General features: G+C 38.6%; 1 protein-coding gene and 1 pseudogene across 4 annotated transcripts in view; one reads left to right on the forward strand and one right to left on the reverse strand.

Annotated features, from left to right (window-relative positions):
* The window catches only part of TMEFF1 (transmembrane protein with EGF like and two follistatin like domains 1), a 97371-nt gene that overhangs the window by 38276 nt on the left and 41049 nt on the right, over window positions 1-18046 (forward strand). For 3 of the 4 annotated variants that reach the window (XM_027550393.1, XM_027550392.1, XM_027550390.1), the window contains exons 3-5: window positions 373-502; window positions 5152-5178; window positions 7411-7510. In XM_027550393.1, the coding sequence (XP_027406194.1) occupies window positions 373-502; window positions 5152-5178; window positions 7411-7510 (257 nt within the window). The remainder of the gene's footprint in view (window positions 1-372; window positions 503-5151; window positions 5179-7410; window positions 7511-18046) is intronic. The other variant, XM_027550391.1, reaches the window with a different exon arrangement.
* LOC113897979 lies at window positions 5636-5741 on the reverse strand (annotated as a pseudogene).

An 18046-nucleotide genomic window follows, 5' to 3' on the forward strand; every position in this document is an offset into this window, starting at 1 on the left:
TTACCTTGAAACCTTTTATACTAGAGGTGCTGAATAAGTGAATTTTGATAGTTTACATCATTAGTGCTTATTCCAAACATTGGAAAGAATCTCCTCTTATATTATCTCCTTGGATCACTAGCAAATGATGTAGACAGGATAGAGATTTTCATTCTCATTTTTATGGATAGTTGATAGTTAAAATATTTTCATTATAAATGTGAAAAAAAGGTATGAGAAAGTAGCACAGCTCTTCTTTTTAAAAACCAAATAAAAGAGCAAACTTCTGTCGTAGAAGTGTGTTACAGTCCTATGGCATTGCATTTGTGAATATGAAATGAACTATTAACATTCACATGTCGCTCTGAGAATTTATTTTTGTTTCTTTTGCAGTGCCATACGAATTACATTCCTGTCTGTGGATCAAATGGGGACACGTACCAAAATGAATGCTTTCTCAGAAGGGCTGCTTGTAAGCACCAGAAAGAGATAACAGTAGTAGCAAGAGGACCGTGCTACTCTGGTATGTGTGATGCTCTCCTAAAGAAACGTTAGAAGTGGTTCTGCTGTACTAAGGTGAAGTTTCCAGTCAGAGGTTCATTCCCAACGCTGCTGTGCGGATTGGGATGATTATGTGGGAAAGTGGGCGGGGGCTCTTTTTGCCCCCATCTCATGTTGCTTTTTAACCCCAGGTGGTCTCTCTTATTACCTCTTCTGTGGCACTTCTTAGGACGTTTTTAATGTTTAATACTATTTTTGGTGGGGACTTTGCATATCAATTTTGCCTTATGGTTTGAACATTAGGCAGAATAAGATTTGGGAGGGTAAATGCTATGAGATCCGTTTTGTTAATTTTTATTTTGGTGCGAGGTGGAGTGGGGAATATTGTAGAAACTCATTAGTGGCATCCCAGAAAGTGTTTGTCCAAGCTCTTCTCTTTGTATCTTTTCTGTTTGCCAGCCTTTGTTACCAACTTCCTCCCAGTTTTTGTATATACTTCTCTTTTCCTTCCTGAATTATTTGTTGTTGTTGTTACTAAGTTGTGTCTGACTCTTTTGTGATGCCAAGAACTGCTGCATGCCAGGCTTCCCTGTGCTTCACTATCTCCTGGAGTTTGCTCAAATTCATGTCCATTGAGTCAGTAATGCTATGTAACCATCTCATCCTCTGTCATCCCTTTCTCCTGCTTTCAATCTTTCCAGCATCAGGGTCTTTTCTAAAGAGTTAGCTCTTCGCATCAGGTGGCCAAAGTATTGGAGCTTCAGCTTCAGCATCAGTCCTTCCTATAAATATTCAGGGTTGATTTTGTTTAGGATTGACTGGTTATATCTCCTTTCTGTCAAGGGATTCTCAAGAGTCTTCTATAGCATCACAATTCAAAAGTATCAATTCTTCAATGCTCAGCCTTCTTTATGTCTTCCTAAATTGGTAGTGGTTAATTTTGGAAGGCATTACTATAAGAAACCAACAGTAATGCCTTGGTTTCTTACTTGTGTTTGTATTTGGGAGCAGGGATGCTGGTGAGATATTATAATAGAATTATTGTATGAAGGTTAGCAGTAAATGTGGAGGCTGTTCTTTATATGATTACTCCATTTCCTTTCTTTTCCTGTATACTACAGTGCCTGTGTTCAGAGTTTTTATTGGGGCTCCATTACATAAGCATGACTAATTGCTTGTCCGTGTGGTTGATCTCAAATTTGGTCTACTAACACCACATGATTCAAAGCCTCCACTCTGAACTATGTGGTTGGTCTTTCTGGTGTGAGCTAGCCCCTACCCTAAGAATATTGAGTGTGGCCAGCCCCACCCTCAGATCTGATGTGGTCAGCTTCCTTCCTAAACATCAGTTGCCTTCTAGAAGCTGTGGGCCAAGGCCAGATCTCTCTTTGGGAAAGGCCAAATTCTTTTCCATACACTAAATAATTAGGTTCTCTTGGGCCAGTAGACTGTGATTTGTATGGTTCTCACATACTTTCTAGGTACATTATATTTCACAGACTTGATTTAGAAACTAAAAAGGAATATGGAGTTCTTTATAATCCCAAATTAATTATGCATCATTTATGAGGAGTTAAGATGCCAACTGCTTTGATAAACAGTGAATGTTAAACATGGGGAGGCAGAGTGTTAGGCTGGAAAGAGCACTGCACTAGGCTTAGAAAGTCTAACTTAAATTAACTCCAGCTCTGATTTGCTGAATGACCTTGCACAAGTCACTTAGCTGCTCTGAGCCCCAGTTACATACCTACATGGTTAGATGGTTATCGTCTCCTGTAGGTTAAGTGAGGGTCGAATGAGCTAAGCTATAAGGTGCTACTTTGATCTTGTTATCTGCTAGGTGGGCTCTGTGTTCCGTCATTTAGTCTGGTGTAGGTCCTGTTTGCTGTGCTAGAAATAACATTCTCCTTTGCTTATTTGAGAACTCCTTTTTTAATGCTTTAATATTGAGCTTAAGTCTTTTCTCCTCTCTGAAATCTTTCTTCTTTGGCATCTCCTGGCAGAGTTTGTTCATGCTTTGTGCATATGTCTGTGTATATATCATACTTCATTTCATTTATCCAACACAGATGAATGTGTTTATCCTTTAGCCAGATCCTATTTCTGAACAGGAAAGTACTATGTCTTGCCTAGAGAGGATGTCTTAATTCCAGGGTTGGAGTTGGGGAAAGTGTGTGTCTAGTGAAAATCTAATCTACAGAAAGAGCTCAACCTCATTATCAAAGTAGTCACAATATATTTATTTCAAAATTTTAAATGACCCTTATGGGAGGTGGTGAGATATAATATTTATTAAAATTGGACATTGGTTGAAAAAAAGGTTGGTAGTGAGTATCTCCTGGACTGGGTCTGTCTTATTTATCAGTTTGTACCTATTCCTTTTACTATGTTGTCTAACACATAATATGTACCTAGTCAATGTATATGGAATAGAAGGGAAAAAGAGAGTTTTCCTAAGAAAAATTTGGTAATAAAAATAAGTCAAGTTCCCTTCTTGTCTTTTTTTCTGCTCTTTCATCCTTTTCCTCTACTTGGAAAAGATATTTTTCATGGTTGATCGGTCAGTGAATACTCTATAAGACTTTGTATAAAATCGCATGAAGTGTTGAAGTTCAGTTCAATTCAGTCGCTCAGTTGTGTCCGACTCTTTGCAACCCCATGAACTGCAGCACCTCAGGCCTCCCTGTCCATCACCAACTCCTGGAGTTTACCCAGACTTACGTCCATTGAGTCAGTGATGCCATCCAGCCATCTCATCCTTTGTCATCCCCTTCTCCTCCTGCCCCCAATCCCTCCCAGCATCAGAGTCTTTTCAAATGAGTCAGCTCTTTGCATGAGGTGGCCAAAGTATTGGAGTTTCAGCTTCAACATCAGTCCTTCCAATGAACACTCAGGACTGATCTCCCTTAGGATGGACTTTTTGGATCTCCTTGCAGTCCAAGGGACTCTCAAGAGTCTTCTTCAATCTCACAGTTCAAAAGCATCAATTCTTCGGAGCTCAGCCTTCTTTATAGTCCAACTCTCACATCCATACATGACCACTGGTAAAACCATAGCCTTGACTAGACGGACCTTTGTTGGCAAAGTAACGTCTCTGCTTTTTAATATGCTATCTAGGTTGGTCATAACTTTCCTTCCAAGGAGTAAGCGTCTTTTAATTTCATGGCTGCAGTCACCATCTGCAGTGATTTTTGAGCCCCCAAAATAAAGTCAGCCACTGTTTCCCCATTTATTTGCCACGAAGTAATGAGACCAGATGCCATGATCTTAGTTTTCTGAATGTTGAGCTTTAAGCCAACTTTTTCACTCTACTCTTTCACTTTCATCAAGAGGCTCTTTAGTTCCTCTTTCTGCCATAAGGGTGGTGTCATCTGCATATCTGAGGTTTTACTGATATTTCTGTCGGCAATCTTGATTCCAGCTTGTGCTTCTTCCAGCCCAGCGTTTCTCATGATGTACTCTGCATATAACTTAAATAAGTAGGGTGACAATATACAGCCTTGATGTACTCCTTTTCCTATTTGGAACCAGTCTGTTTTTTTATGTCCAGTTCTAAGTGTTGCTTCCTGACCTGCATACACATTTCTCAAGAGGCAGATCAGGTGGTCTGGTATTCCCATCTCTTTCAGAATTTTCCACAGTTTATTGTGATCCACACAGTCAAAGGCTTGGCATAGTTAATAAAGCAGAAATAGTGTTGAAGTGGCTGATACCTAAAATGTGTATTTTTTCCAATCCCTCTTGTTTCTACCATGATTGGGACTTTGATTATTGTCTTCGGGAAATTGAGGGTGAGGGGGGAAGGGAGCGATATTGTGAAGGATGTCCCCTATTCTTGAGAGCTATCTGACAGACTGGAATGCATTTTCTGGTAAATTCTCCCTAGAAAGTGCTGGATAGAGTGTCAAGTTCATCACTTGCCATCTTGGCTCCAGGCTGATGATGCTACAGTCTTGCCCTCTTTAATATGTTTTGTGCCATATGTTGGTTCTTTCAGGATTATAAAATACATATTTTAAATTAATTACCTTTTACACTGGTTTCTTGCTGGTAACTTTGAGGGAGGCTCTTTAATTTGATTAGTAACAAGTTTTTCAGACACCTTGGTGAGATTCCTTCTGTAAGGTTTCCTGGAGGAAGTTAATTTCATCAGTATTAAGAAAGCCTCAACCCTGAGGTTCTTTCCTTCTAAACCTTAGGTTTATTCATATCTTTTGGCCTTTATCCACAGATTTAATTAAGAAGATTTTTGGAGCAAGACCCAAAGCTTTTCCTCCCTTTTTATTAAAAGCAGTTTATTTATTATTCCTTTAAAGCTTTAGCAAAGTTAAACATTTTTTCTCCCTTAAAGTGAGTTCATTAAAATTATTTTTATTTAGCCATTTACTTTATAATATTTATTGATTTTTCACTTTGTACAAAGCACCTGTGTATTTTCTGAATGAGCTACAAAGATTATGAGGTATATAGATTATGTATCCAAGGAATTTATATTTGGAGAAAGGTACAAAATAAGTATATAAGAATAAATTGTTGGATGTCGAAAAAAATGAGAAAAGGGACTATCTGAGAATGGATATCACAGTTTGATTTTTGATAAGAAATTTTACTATTTGGTAAGATGAGATTCTGGGAAAAGTGTTGATAGCCATTCTTTATTTTTCTTCTCAGATAATGGCTCTGGATCTGGAGAAGGAGGTAAGTTTCAAATACCCTTAAAAGGCATTTTCTTCTTTTGCATTTTAAAAATGGCTTTACTGAGATAAAATTCACATCCCATACAATTTGCCCATCGAAAGTGTATAATTCAGTGGCTGTTCGTGTATTAACAGAGTTGTGCATTAATCACCACAGCCAACTTTAGAACATTTTCATTGCCCCAGAAAGAAACCCTGTACCCCTCAGCCATCATCCCAACCCCTCAGTTTCCCTTAGCCCTATGCATTCCTTTTTTTTCCTGCATTTATTTTTCATTTTAGATTTGTTGTCAGACTAAGGGGAAACATTGCTCCAGTTAAATTGAAGTTATACCAAAGGGTCCTCTCTGTAGGATCAGACCCCAGGTGATTTTAGCTCGAATCAGAGTATTTGTGACTCTTTCGTCGTTTGCTTACACATTTTTTGCTTATAGGGAATTTTCAAGGCACAAAACTTAAAAAACTAATATTTGGTAATAGCATATAACAGAGTTTACTCTGAATTATTAGAATTGATTAGAACAGATACTGTACTTGATCTCAGCCATAAAGCCGAGAAATGATGAATTATTAGAATTGAGAATGACTAAACTATCTCATAATCTAATGAGACTGTAATTCTTAATGAGTATCCACTGAATGCAAAATAATGTTTCAGGTGCTCTGTGGATGCACTAAAAGAAAAAACATCTATGGTAAAATTCACATATATGCACATGAAAACCGCAGTTATGATCCTTCCAGCACTATCTGAAACCTTACTCCATCCCCCTACATTTCATAGAACCCTAAAATTGTAGAGTTGGAAGGGACTTTAAAGGTCACCTAGAGAGTAGAAGAACTGTCCTGAGGAAGAAGTTCAGGGATGATGGTTTTAGCTTTAAAAAAGAAAAGATTAAAAGCTGTCTAAAAATAGAATTTGAGTGGACATGTTCAAGCAGAGACTTCGTGATCACGTGTGAAGGATGAGATCATAAATTCTAGATCTTAGAACTGGAAAGGACTTTAAAGGACCATGTAGTCTAGCCCCTGTGGTCAGATATTCAGTTAGGAAATTGTCATTGTTACTATATGAAAGAAATGGAAGTTGGTCTACATATTTGCTTTTATGGTACAAATATTGGATGTCTTTCCCTGAGAATGTTGGTTGTTGGTAATTTTTTTTTTTTTAGGGAGTTTGAGTTAGAAAGGCCAAGTGGTTTGCTCAGATTAATACACAAATTCTAGTGAGCTCATGGTGGCTGTGTGAGTTTTAGATCTCATGGTATTTCTGAGGCTTAGAAGTACTTAAGATTATGCTCCCTGGAACTGTTTGGGAGTATGCATGAGAATTTGGGTAAAGTGTAGGTAGGATCCAAAATGCCAAGTTTAGAGATAGTACCAAACAGGCACTTAGGTCTGTGTGCTTGCCTTATAACACCTTCTCTGCTGATAGGCACCCCCGCAGTAAGGTATGCTTTCCCAAACCAGACTGGGACATCCTCTAAGTAAACCATAATCCCTAAATTGGCTTCAGAACTCATCTTCCTGCCCAGTTTGAGATTCTCTTAATAGGATCCACTGTAGCTGAGACCCACAGAAACGAGGTTCCCTAACTGCGAAATATGAGCTGATTTGGGGGCTGGTGGTATGCACTGATCTTGTGCTGGATCATAGGAGACCCATACACTTCAGCATTCTTGGTATTATTGGCAGGGCTAGGTGGCAAAGTAGAAAAGGGTAAGTACTTTGTAAATAGACTCCTTTTCTTTTTAAAATTGGGAGACAGTTTTTAAGGCAGGTGTGAAACTGCTGTGAAGACAAGGCAGTGGTTAGACTCGGCTGTGTTGAGTAACTTGTTTGTTGAATCACTTACTGCTAATAGGATTGCACAGGCTGTTTCAGTAGGGTAATCGCTGGACTGAATATATTGCTCATGTTTATTTCCCCTCTCTTATTTCATGTTATGGTAATTCTTTTTAAGAATTAATGAGACCTAGCTTATTGTTCCATGGTACTTAGGCTAAGGGATTATTTTTCTGGCCCCAATACTTGTTTTTTTTCCACAGTATATGTTAATACTCTGTATTGACAGCATTTTTGGACTCAAGCATCAACAGCTTTTTGGAACTGATTGTTTTCAAGAGCCTTGCATACATTTTCCCCAGAAATAAGGATAATGGCTGCTGAAAACATGAAGCAGGTTTGGAAAGGATCCCAGCTTTTGGTTGAAAATTTAATTTTTCTTTTTAAGCAGAAGAAGAAGGGTCAGGGGCAGAAGTTCACAGAAAACACTCCAAGTGTGGACCCTGCAAGTATAAAGCTGAATGTGATGAAGATGCAGAAAATGTTGGGTGAGTTGATTGAGGGAAAGGGATAAACTTATTTGGAGGTCAGTTGTCAGCATTATTATGTTATAGAAAGCTTATCTTTTAACCTGCTTTGGTGTATATTGTGTGTGCCTTCTTTATTTTTTGTTTACTGTTAATCTATTGACTTTTAAGTTGATATGATACTATAGCTATCTAAGTCAGTTTAAGTGTTTTAGAGTGGAAATCCATTTGTAACTTTTTTTTTTTTTCATTTTACCACTCCCTTTCTTCACTGATAGTTTTATACTGTTATAAAACTGATACATTTTATACCAAGTGCTAATTTTATTCATCGGAATTACTCTTATTTGAATTACCTTACTTTTATATCTTCAGCTAGAGTCATGATAAACAGTTTTTCTTGCATTTTTATACACAAACTTTTAATGCATTAAGAAAAATCCAAAACTTTCAAAATTTTAAAGATAGTAAGTAAATATAATAAGTAAAAATTATTTCTGGAAATCTCAGCTGGATAGACTGACATTCTGTTTTGTTTTCTCACTCACGTTCTGCTTTCACCAAGGTAGGCTTTGTAGCTGACCTGTGTTGTCCATCCAGTTTCCCGTGCACTCCCCATGAAAAGGGTGCAGAGTAGTAGCAATATAGACCTCACCAACACAGCCAGCTTTGTTCCTTTCATCAGGCTCCTGTTTGTTTATCCCCAGGCTCAACCTTCCTTCATTTCCCTGTAGTGCTTGCTTTCTGCATAGTTGATTCTAAAAACTTTAATACTGTCTTTAGGGCCTTATGTAGCACAAATGGATCCTCTTCACTTCCTCAATTTCCCCTTAGTGTGTATTTTGAAACACTTATAGAAATTTGCACTTTCTTTCTTACTCATATGTATTTTCACTGTGCATTTCTATGTTTTATTCAGTCCATAAATGCATATTTGAGCCTTTTACTGATCAATGGTAATATGGTTTAGTTAGCATTTATGCCTGGAGTGACTTTTACAAATCAGGGTCACTGTGTTTTCAGTATTTTGATACATAATCAGCTATTTGTCTGGCACTTGGTAAAATTAAATGTCTGATAATTTACTTGATATATATTTCAAAGTAGGTAAGAACTGGCAAAAGACAAATTCAATAAAAAGTCGAACACTGCAGCAAACCCTGTGTTTGCTCTGTTTCTGCATACGAGTCGCTTGTTGACATGTCCATCTGTTTCAGTCAGAGTGGATTGATGTGTGAGATGATGTTTCCCAAAGTAGATTTTGGCCTGTAGAACATGAGAGAAATGATAGCAATGTGGACTTACAGAGAGGACAGGTAATAGATACTGTGTTCTTTTTCTCTTTTTGTACTGAAGATACGGTATGATGCAACACCTGTGTGTATATGTGTGCATATGTGTGTATTTTTGCAGATATTTAGTTCTTTTCTCTGCTTTTCCTCAGAACTGTTCTAAAATCGTGTTCAGAGTCAGAATAGCTGTCAGTGATTGATCGACGTGGTCTGTTGAGCTTTTGTTTCTCCGTTGACAGTGCCTCTCTTCAGTCTTCTTTTACACATTTCTCTGCTATCATTTTTCATCTCTTAATTGAAAGAGAGAGAGATCTTTTGCTTGGAAGTAGAACAGATTCTGTGTAATCTCAGAGGTAGCCTTAAGTATGACATCTGTATAAAATACACATCATTCTTATATATACCTCCTCTTGATATGATATGTAGTCTGTCCTCAGTCAGAGCATGTCTGTTGTATAGAAGCGCACTAAATTCATTATGTGTGTGTCTATTTGAGAACTTGTAACTGCTGTCCTTGCAGGTACACGCTCTAAGCAAAAGAAAGTGAGTAGAGACAAGGGAAGGGCTTACCAATAAAAGGAGCAGGCAGGCTGAGGAGCCTCCTCAGGAGCCCATGGATAGATTGGGACAGGCAGCCAAGACCAGGCCAGGAAATTGATGCAATAATAGAAGAACATTAAGAACATTAACATTAACATTTGTGCCTTTACCTAGAAAGCAAGTGCATATATACATAGTAATAACAGATATTAAGTAAAACAAAATCCTATCATACTTAACCTTTACTAAAAATACTGTACTCTAATATTTCCTATAGTGATTATGACTTAGAGTTGAAAAAATATTGCTCTATAATGTAACTATAATAGATACTTTATTTCATGCTACATTTTTAGGTATGGGTATTCATTTAAAAAATATTTTGAGGGCTTCCCTGGTGACTCAGTGGTAAGGAGTCTGCCTGCCAATGCAGAAGACATGGGTTTGATCCCTGATCTGGGAGGATCCCACGTGCTTGGGAGAAACTAAACTCGTTCACCCCAACTATTGGGCCTGTAGAGCCAAAACTGCTGAGCCTACGTGCCACAATTCCTGAAGCCCTCGAGCCCATGCTCTGCAACCAGAGAAGCCACTGCAGTGAGAAGCCTGCACACCACAGCTGGAGAGCTGCCCCTGCTCTCCGCAGTTGGAGAAAAGCCCATGCAGCAGTGAAGACCCAGCACAGCCAAAAATAAAAAATAGATTAAAAATTATTTTTAAAATAAATAAAAGTATTTTTTAATCTTCTGTCATTGTGAAATATCTTTCCTGTCAAATGAAATGCTGTATATCAATATAATCTATCTGGTTTCCAGAGGGCAGCTAATCTTTTTTTTTTTTTCTCTTTTGTACTTGGCTAATTTATTCTTGTTTTTAAAATTTCTTTTTTATTGAAGTATGGTTGATTTACAGTGTTGTGTTAGTTTCAGGTGTATAGCAAAGTGATTCAGTTATACATAATATATATTCTTTTTCAGATACTAAAACCTTTCTCTTGCTTTAAAAGCTCTTTTTTCCTTTGCTAATAGGGAAAGAAACTTGACCATTTGTGGGAGGGGATAAATGGTTAAGTTAAGTTAATGTTAAGTTAATTTTCTGCTGTTAAGAGAGGTGCTAGTGTTTTATTTAGCCATTTAAATGGAAATTGATTTAAACAGATTGTCTTCTTAAACAGACTATACAGAACATATTCTAACTATTCTTAAAGTCATATATTGTATAGTGCGTTACAGTTTTCAAACAATGTTACCTAAACTATTTTTTTCAGCTCTTTATGGCAGTATGTCTGGTTGGTAGGGCGAGGATTTATTACTCTGATTTTACAGGTGGAGGTGAGCGCAGAAGAGGCTGAGTGGCTTGTGATTAAGAACAGAACCAGAACACAGTCTCATGACAAGGGATTTATCTATCGTGTTGTGTATGCACATGTGTAACACCATGGTGTTCTCAGAGGCCCCTGATGTGCTTAATGCCAGTAGTTCCACCCCTACTTAAGGGTCCGTTCTGCCTTGTTTTTGGGGTTCTACATCTGTTTATAAAAATGACTTTTCTTCTCCCATATCAGGTTGTTCCCTTGCTTCTGGGTGCTGTCAGTATGCCTAGTCAGTGATTCTGATTGTGGGTGACTCCAACTTATTAGTTGCTTCTCTGCTTCCCCAAAATAGGAAATCATGTGCTTATAGGAACGGTATCTAATAAAATCAGAGTAAATAGGTTCTTAGTGAGGTGCATGAACTTCTTATATTGTATGACTGTTTTCTCTCTTATCTGCTCAGTGGCTATTTTAATTATAATTGAAATTAGCTTTACTTGTGAGAGGCTTTTTTCTTCTTTCTTCCTGAAGCACAGTGTGACTCTCTAATGGCATTGGGGACTTTTGCATGGGTTTGTGAATCACTGCAGATGGTGATTGCAGCCATGAAATTAAAAGACGCTTACTCCTTGGAAGGAAAGTTATGACCAAACTAGATAGCATATTGAAAAGCAGAGACATTACTTTGCCAACAAAGGTCCGTCTAGTCAAGGCCAAGGTTTTTCCAGTGGTCATGTATGGATGTGAGAGTTGGACTGTGAAGAAAGCTGAGCACCAAAGAATTGATGCTTTTGAACTGTGGTGTTGGAGAAGACTCTTGAGAGTCCCTTGGACTACAGGGAGATCCAACCAGTCCATTCTGAAGGAGATCAGTCCTGGGTGTTCATTGGAAGGACTGATGCTAAAGCTGAAACTCCAATACTTTGGCCACCTCATGCGAAGAGTTGACTCATTGGAAAAGACTCTGATGCTGGGAGGGATTGGGGGCAGGAGGAGAAGGGGACGACAGAGGATGAGATGGCTGGATGGCATCACCGACTCAATGGACGTGAGTTTGGGTGAACTCCGGGTGTTGGTGATGGACAGGGAGGCCTGGCGTGCTGCAGTTCATGGGGTCGCAAAGAGTCGGACACGACTGAGCGACTGAACTGAACTGTGATGTCTGTCTGCATTGATGTTTGCCCTTTGAATTTATACCTAGAGCTAGATAGTTGAGGTTCCAAGAAATTTGATGCCCACATGGAGAGGTTTCAGTATTTCATTGTGACTGTTTTGAAATATAGTGGCTAGATTTTCTTAGTCTTAAAACTTGGGAACAGTATCTGCTTTACAGAAAATTAGATTTCTCCATACTCTTACCAACTGTATCCCTCTTCATCTAAACAGTATCTCTTAAAAAAAAAAACATCCCAGTATCTCTCATCTGTTCAAGGCTGATGTTATTGCTCTAAGATAGTTCTCAACTATTTGTCTGTACAGTGGGACCAAATAGTCATAGAACTCCTTCAGCCAGGTAGACCTTTTATATACCTGACTTAAATGCCTGCCATGAACGATTTGAGGAGTTTGTAGAATCATCTGGCATAATGTCAATACAGGTGAGCTGTAAGAATCCTGCAGTTACTCCTTTAAACTTTGTCTGTCATGTGCTTTATGGAAATTGTCCCTGCTCTTCTGCCTTTTTGATGTCAGTCACTCTGGAGATGGTGTTTTCCTTTTCCCCTGAGGGACATAAGCTCTCAGAGTTGCTCAGAGAAAGAATCTTGTAGGTGTGCAGTGTGACAGACAGTTTGAGAAGCATGCATTAGTAATTCACCTGATAGACATCTTTGTCGTTATACCATCATTTTCTGTTTGGAGAGTTGTTGGCCATTGTCACAAGCTGATGAGTCTCTTCCTCAGAATGTGCAATGAAGTCTTTTCCCTCACTGAAACACAAAGAATAATGCTCTATATCTGTGTTCTCCATCAGTCCTCCTTTCTAGAAACTGCACATAGTTTTTTTTTTCTTTTTTAAAAAAGCAACCAAAGAAGTATTTTCCTACTGTTACCTTCTCCTCACCTCTGATTTCCTCCTAATCAGAGATGACAGTAATTTATTTACTAATGTCATTTATTTATGTATGTATGTCTGCATTCATGCCTTTGAAATTCAGTGTTAGAAATTCAAAAGCTTTACAGGGCTTTACAGGTAGACTTTTAAAGCTATTTAGGTTTAGTAAATTTCTACCATGGTCCCTTACACTAAAATGGAAAAATAATTGTATGTTGTCTGTTTTCCTCTGGTAATGGGAAATAAACACTATTAAACATTATTCTGTACTGAATATAACCCAGATGTTAGCAATGACAGGCTTCTTTATCCAGAAATATCTTCCTGTATTTCTGTACAGCTGCCAGTAATGGTTTCTTTTGAGAGGTTAGATTTTAAAATGTAGAACACAGTATTCTCCGTGGCCTCCTGCAGTTTTCTGAATGCTCTGTTGCTCTTTGATAATTTGCCTCTGTTATTCTCTCTGCCTAAAGTCCCACCCCTGTATGTCTATTTGTTTAATTCCTGCTCTTCCTTTCAGCTTGGATATAAGCATGACTTTAGCACCTCTTCCTAGCAGCATGCCTTGCTCTTTCTGCAGTCCCTATGAGAGAGATGACTAATGCTTGTGTTCAAACAACCTCCACATAGCACTTAAATTGATGGGACTGCTAACAGATTGTGGATTCCCTGAGGACAGGGACTTTGTCTTGCTGGTTTCTACAATGGATGAACTTGCCATGAGGTTGGGTATCTTAGGTTCCCTCCGTAGGTCTTATGAACTGGCAGTTCACACAGGGCTTTCTTATTCACTTGGAGCTGCACAAGGGGTCATAGTGATGGTTTAACATGTGTGAGAAGGATTAGTAATATTGTGAGGAACTTGGAGCAGGTGAATTTGTTGCAGGCTTTGTTAGGTGTTTGTGAAATCTACATAACTTCACGTGATTTAGTTTAAAATGCCAGTGATCATAAAAATTAACCATATCTCAAAGGAATGACACTTTCTATGTACAGTAAGTAGAAAGAAAGAGACAGGATAGATATTTTTCAATAATACCTTTCAGATGTACATAGAATTTGATGATTTCAAAGGGCTTTTTACAAAAGCTTATTTGATTCTGTCACCAGCGTTTGAGGTATTATCCCTATTATTAAGGACTCAGAGTTGTGATTTGCCAAAATCCTCAAGCTAAATCAGAGAAGTAATTGAATGTATTCATTTATTTATGTATGTATGCCTGCATTCATGCCTTTGAAATTCAGTGTTAGAAATTCAAAAGCTTTATAAGGCTTTACAGATACAGGTCTGTTTTCCACCCCAGTCCTCAGCTACCCAATTGTCTTCACTAGAGGCAGTCACTGTGATCAGTTTCTTAATCTCCCAGAGGTATTTTCCCCACGTACAAAAAGTATGCACACATATTCTTTCTTTCCTTTTTATAAAGTAATGGCAGCCCACTACACGTATTGCTCTTCAGTTCAGTTCAGCCGCTCAGTCATGTCTGACTCTTTGCCACCCCGTGGACTGCAGCATGCCAGGCCTCCCTGGAGTTGGTCTATCACCAACTCCCAGATTTTACCCAAACTCATGTCCATTGAGTTGGTGATGGCATCCAACCATCTCATCCTCTATCATCCCCTTCTCCTCCTGTCCTTAATCTTTCCCAGCATCACGGTCTTTTCATATGAGTCAGTTCTTCGCATAAGGTGGCCAAAGTATTGGAGTTTCAGCTTTAGCGTCTGTCCTTCCAATGAATATCCAGGACTGATTTCCTTTAGGATGGACTGGTTGGCTCTCCTTGCAGTCCAAGGGACTCTTAAGAGTCTTCTCCAACACCACAGTTCAAAAACATCAGTTCTTGGTACTCAGCTTTCTTTACAGTCCAACTCTCACATCCATAAATGACTACTGGAAAAACCAAAGGTTTGACTAGACAGACCATTGTTGGCAAAGTAATGTCTCTGCTTTTGAATATGCTGTCTAGGTTGGTCATAACTTTTCTTCCAAGGAGCAAGCATGTTTTAACTTCGTGGCTGCAGTCACCATCTGCAGTGATTTTGGAGGCCCCCAAAGTAAAGTCAGCCACTGTTTCCACTGTTTCTCCATCCATTTGCCATGAAGTGATGGGACCAGATGGCATGATCTTAGTTTTCTGAATGTTGAGCTTTAAGTCAACTTTTTCACTCTCCTCTTTCACTTTCATAAAGAGGCTCTTTAGTTCTTCTTCCCTTTCTGCCATAAGGGTGGTTATGATATTTGAGGTTATTGATATTTCTCCCAGCAATCTTGATTCCAGCTTGTGCTTCTTCCAGCCCAGTGTTTCTCATGATGTACTCTGCATATAAGTTAAATAAGCAGGGTGACAATATACAACGTTGACGTACTCCTTTTCCTGTTTGGAACCAGTCTGTCGTTCCATGTCCAGTTCTAACTGTTGCTTCCTGACCTGCATACAGATTTCTCAAGAGGCAGGTCAGGTGATCTAGTATTCCCATCTCTTTCAGAATTTTCCAGAGTTTGTTGTGGTCCACACAGTCAAAGGTTTCGACATAGTCAATAAAGCAGAAATAGATGTTTTTCTGGAACTCTCTTGTTTTTTTGATGATTCAGCAGATGTTGGCAATTTAATCTCTGGTTCCTCTGCCTTTTCTAAAACTAGCTTGAACTTCTGTAAGTTCATTGTTCATGTACTGTTGAAGCCTGGCTTGGAAAATTTTGAGCGTTATTTTACTGGTGTGTGAGATGAGTGCAATTGTGCAGTAGTTGGAGCATTCTTTGGCATTGTCTTTCTTTGGGATTGGAATGAAAACTGACCTTTTCCAGTCCTGTGGCCACTGCTGAGTTTTCCAAATTTGCTGGCATATGGAGTGCAGCACTTTCACAGCGTCATCTTCCAGGATTTGAAATAGCTCAACTGGAATTCCATCACCTCCACTAGCTTTGTTCGTAGTGATGCTTCCTAAGGCCCACTTGACTTCACATTCCAGGATGTCTGGCTCTAGGTGAATGATCACACCATCGTGATTATCTGGGTCATGAAGATCTTTTTTGTATAGTTCTTCTGTGCATTCTTGCTACCTCTTCTCAATATCTTCTGCTTCTTTTAGGACAGAACTATCTTCTATTTCTGTCCTTAATTGATCCCATCTTTGCATGAAATGTTCCTTTGGTATCTCTAATTTTCTTGAAGAGATCTCTAGACTTTCCCATTCTATTTTTTTCCTTTATTTTTTTGCACTAATCACTGAGGAAGGCTTTCTTATCTCTCCTTGCTATTCTTTGAAACTCTGCATTCAGATCTTATATCTTTCCTTTTCTCCTTTGTTTTTCGCTTCTCTTCTTTTCACAGCTATTTGTAAGGCCTCCTCAGAGAGCCATTTTGCTTTTTTGCATTTCTTTTTCTTGAACATGGTCTTGATCCCTGTCTCCTATACAATGTCATAAACCTCCATCAGTAGTTCATCAGGCACTCTGTCTATCAGATCTAGTCTCTTAAATCTATTTCTCACTTCCACTGTATAGTCATAAGGGATTTGATTTAGGTCATACTTGAATGGTCTAGTGGTTTTCTCCACTTTCTTCAATTTCAGTCTGAATTTGGCAGTAAGGAGTTCATGATCTGAGCCACAGTCAGCTCCCCGTCTTGTTTTGCTGACTGTATAGAGCTTCTCTGTCTTTGGCTGCAAAGAATAGAATCAATCTGATTTTGGTGTCGACCATCAGGTGATGTCCATGTATAGAGTCTTCTCTTGTATTGTTGGAAGAGGGTGTTTGCTATGATCAGTGCATTCTCTTGGCAGAACTCTATTAGCCTGTGCCCTGCTTCATTCTGTACTCTAAGGCCAAATTTGCGTGTTACTCCAGGTGTTTCTTGACTTCTTTTGCATTGTAGTCACCTATAATGAAAAGGACATCTTTTTTGGGTGTTAGTTCTAGAAGGGCTTGTAGGTCTTCATAGAACTGTTCAACTTCAGCTTCTTCAGCGTTACTGGTCGGGGCATAGACTTGGATTACCGTGATACTGAATGGTTTGCCTTGGAAACGAACAGAGATCATTTTGTAATTTTTGAGATTGCATCCAAGTACTGCATTTCAGACTCTTTTGTTGAGTATGATGGCTACTCCATTTCTTTTGAGGGATTCCTGCCCACAATAGTAGATATAATGGTCATCCGAGTTAAATTCACCCATTCCAGTCCATTTTAGTTCGCTGATTTTTAGAATGTCAATGTTCATTGTTGCCAACTCCTGGTTGACCACTTCCAATTTGCCTTGATTCATGGACCTCACATTCCAGATTCCTATGCAATATTGCTCTTTACAGCATCCGACCCTGCTTCCATCAACAGTCCCATTCACAACTGGGTGTTGTTTTTGCTTTGGCTCCATCCCTTCATTCTTTCTGGAGTTATTTCTTCACTGATCTCCAGTAGCATACTGGGTACCTACTGACCTGGGGAGTTCATCTTTCAGTGTCCTATCTTTTTGCCTTTTCATACTGTTCATGGGGCTCTCAAGGCAAGAATATTGAAATGGTTTGCCATTCCCTTTTCCAGTGGACCACATTCTGTCATTCAATAAACAGATATTTCTCTTCTGACACAAAATCATCCAGAGAACAGAAAGAACATTCTCTAATTCATTTTATAAGGCCATATAACTGCAAAAAATAAAAGATTAAAACTCACCGAATAAAAATGAATAAAAGAAAATCTCACTCTACAGCAGACAGAATCCCAATAATAAACAGGCACAAAAAGGTATTATAGTCATAAAACAAAAACAGAATGCTATAAATTTTTTTTAAAAGGAGCACCATAAAAAGTATATAAGAAATGACAAACTCAAAAAAGGACTGGAAAATAAAAGTTCAAGAAATCTCTCAGAAAGGACAGCAAAAAATAAAAAAATTTTAACAGACACTAAGAGGGACAAGAAAATTAAAGGACTAGTCCAGAATGCCCAACATCCAAATGACAGAACTACCAAAATTAGAAAAGAGAGGAAAGAAAGTCATCAAGGAACTAATTGAAGAAAATTTCTCAAATCGGAAGTCAGTAAGTTTCTGGGAACTGTGAAATTTCATTATACTGAGGACCAAAAGGAGATTCTACATGCTTCGAGAGAGAAAACAAACAGTGTAGAAAGGACCAGAAATCAGAGTGGCTTCAGACTTCAGCTGGAAGCTAGAAGACAATATAGCAATGCTTTCACAATTCTGAGGGAAAATTATCTCAACACTTGGAAGTATGCACTCACTGAGTTATAAGTCAAATATTAGGTGTAGGATAAATACACCTGAAACATAAGGTCTCAGTCTTCGCTGGTGGTACAGTGGATAAGAATCCGCCTGCCAGTGGAGGGGACATGGGTTGAT

This window comes from Bos indicus x Bos taurus, chromosome 8 (assembly GCF_003369695.1).
Source record: "Bos indicus x Bos taurus breed Angus x Brahman F1 hybrid chromosome 8, Bos_hybrid_MaternalHap_v2.0, whole genome shotgun sequence".
NCBI classification, from domain to species: Eukaryota; Metazoa; Chordata; class Mammalia; order Artiodactyla; family Bovidae; genus Bos; species Bos indicus x Bos taurus.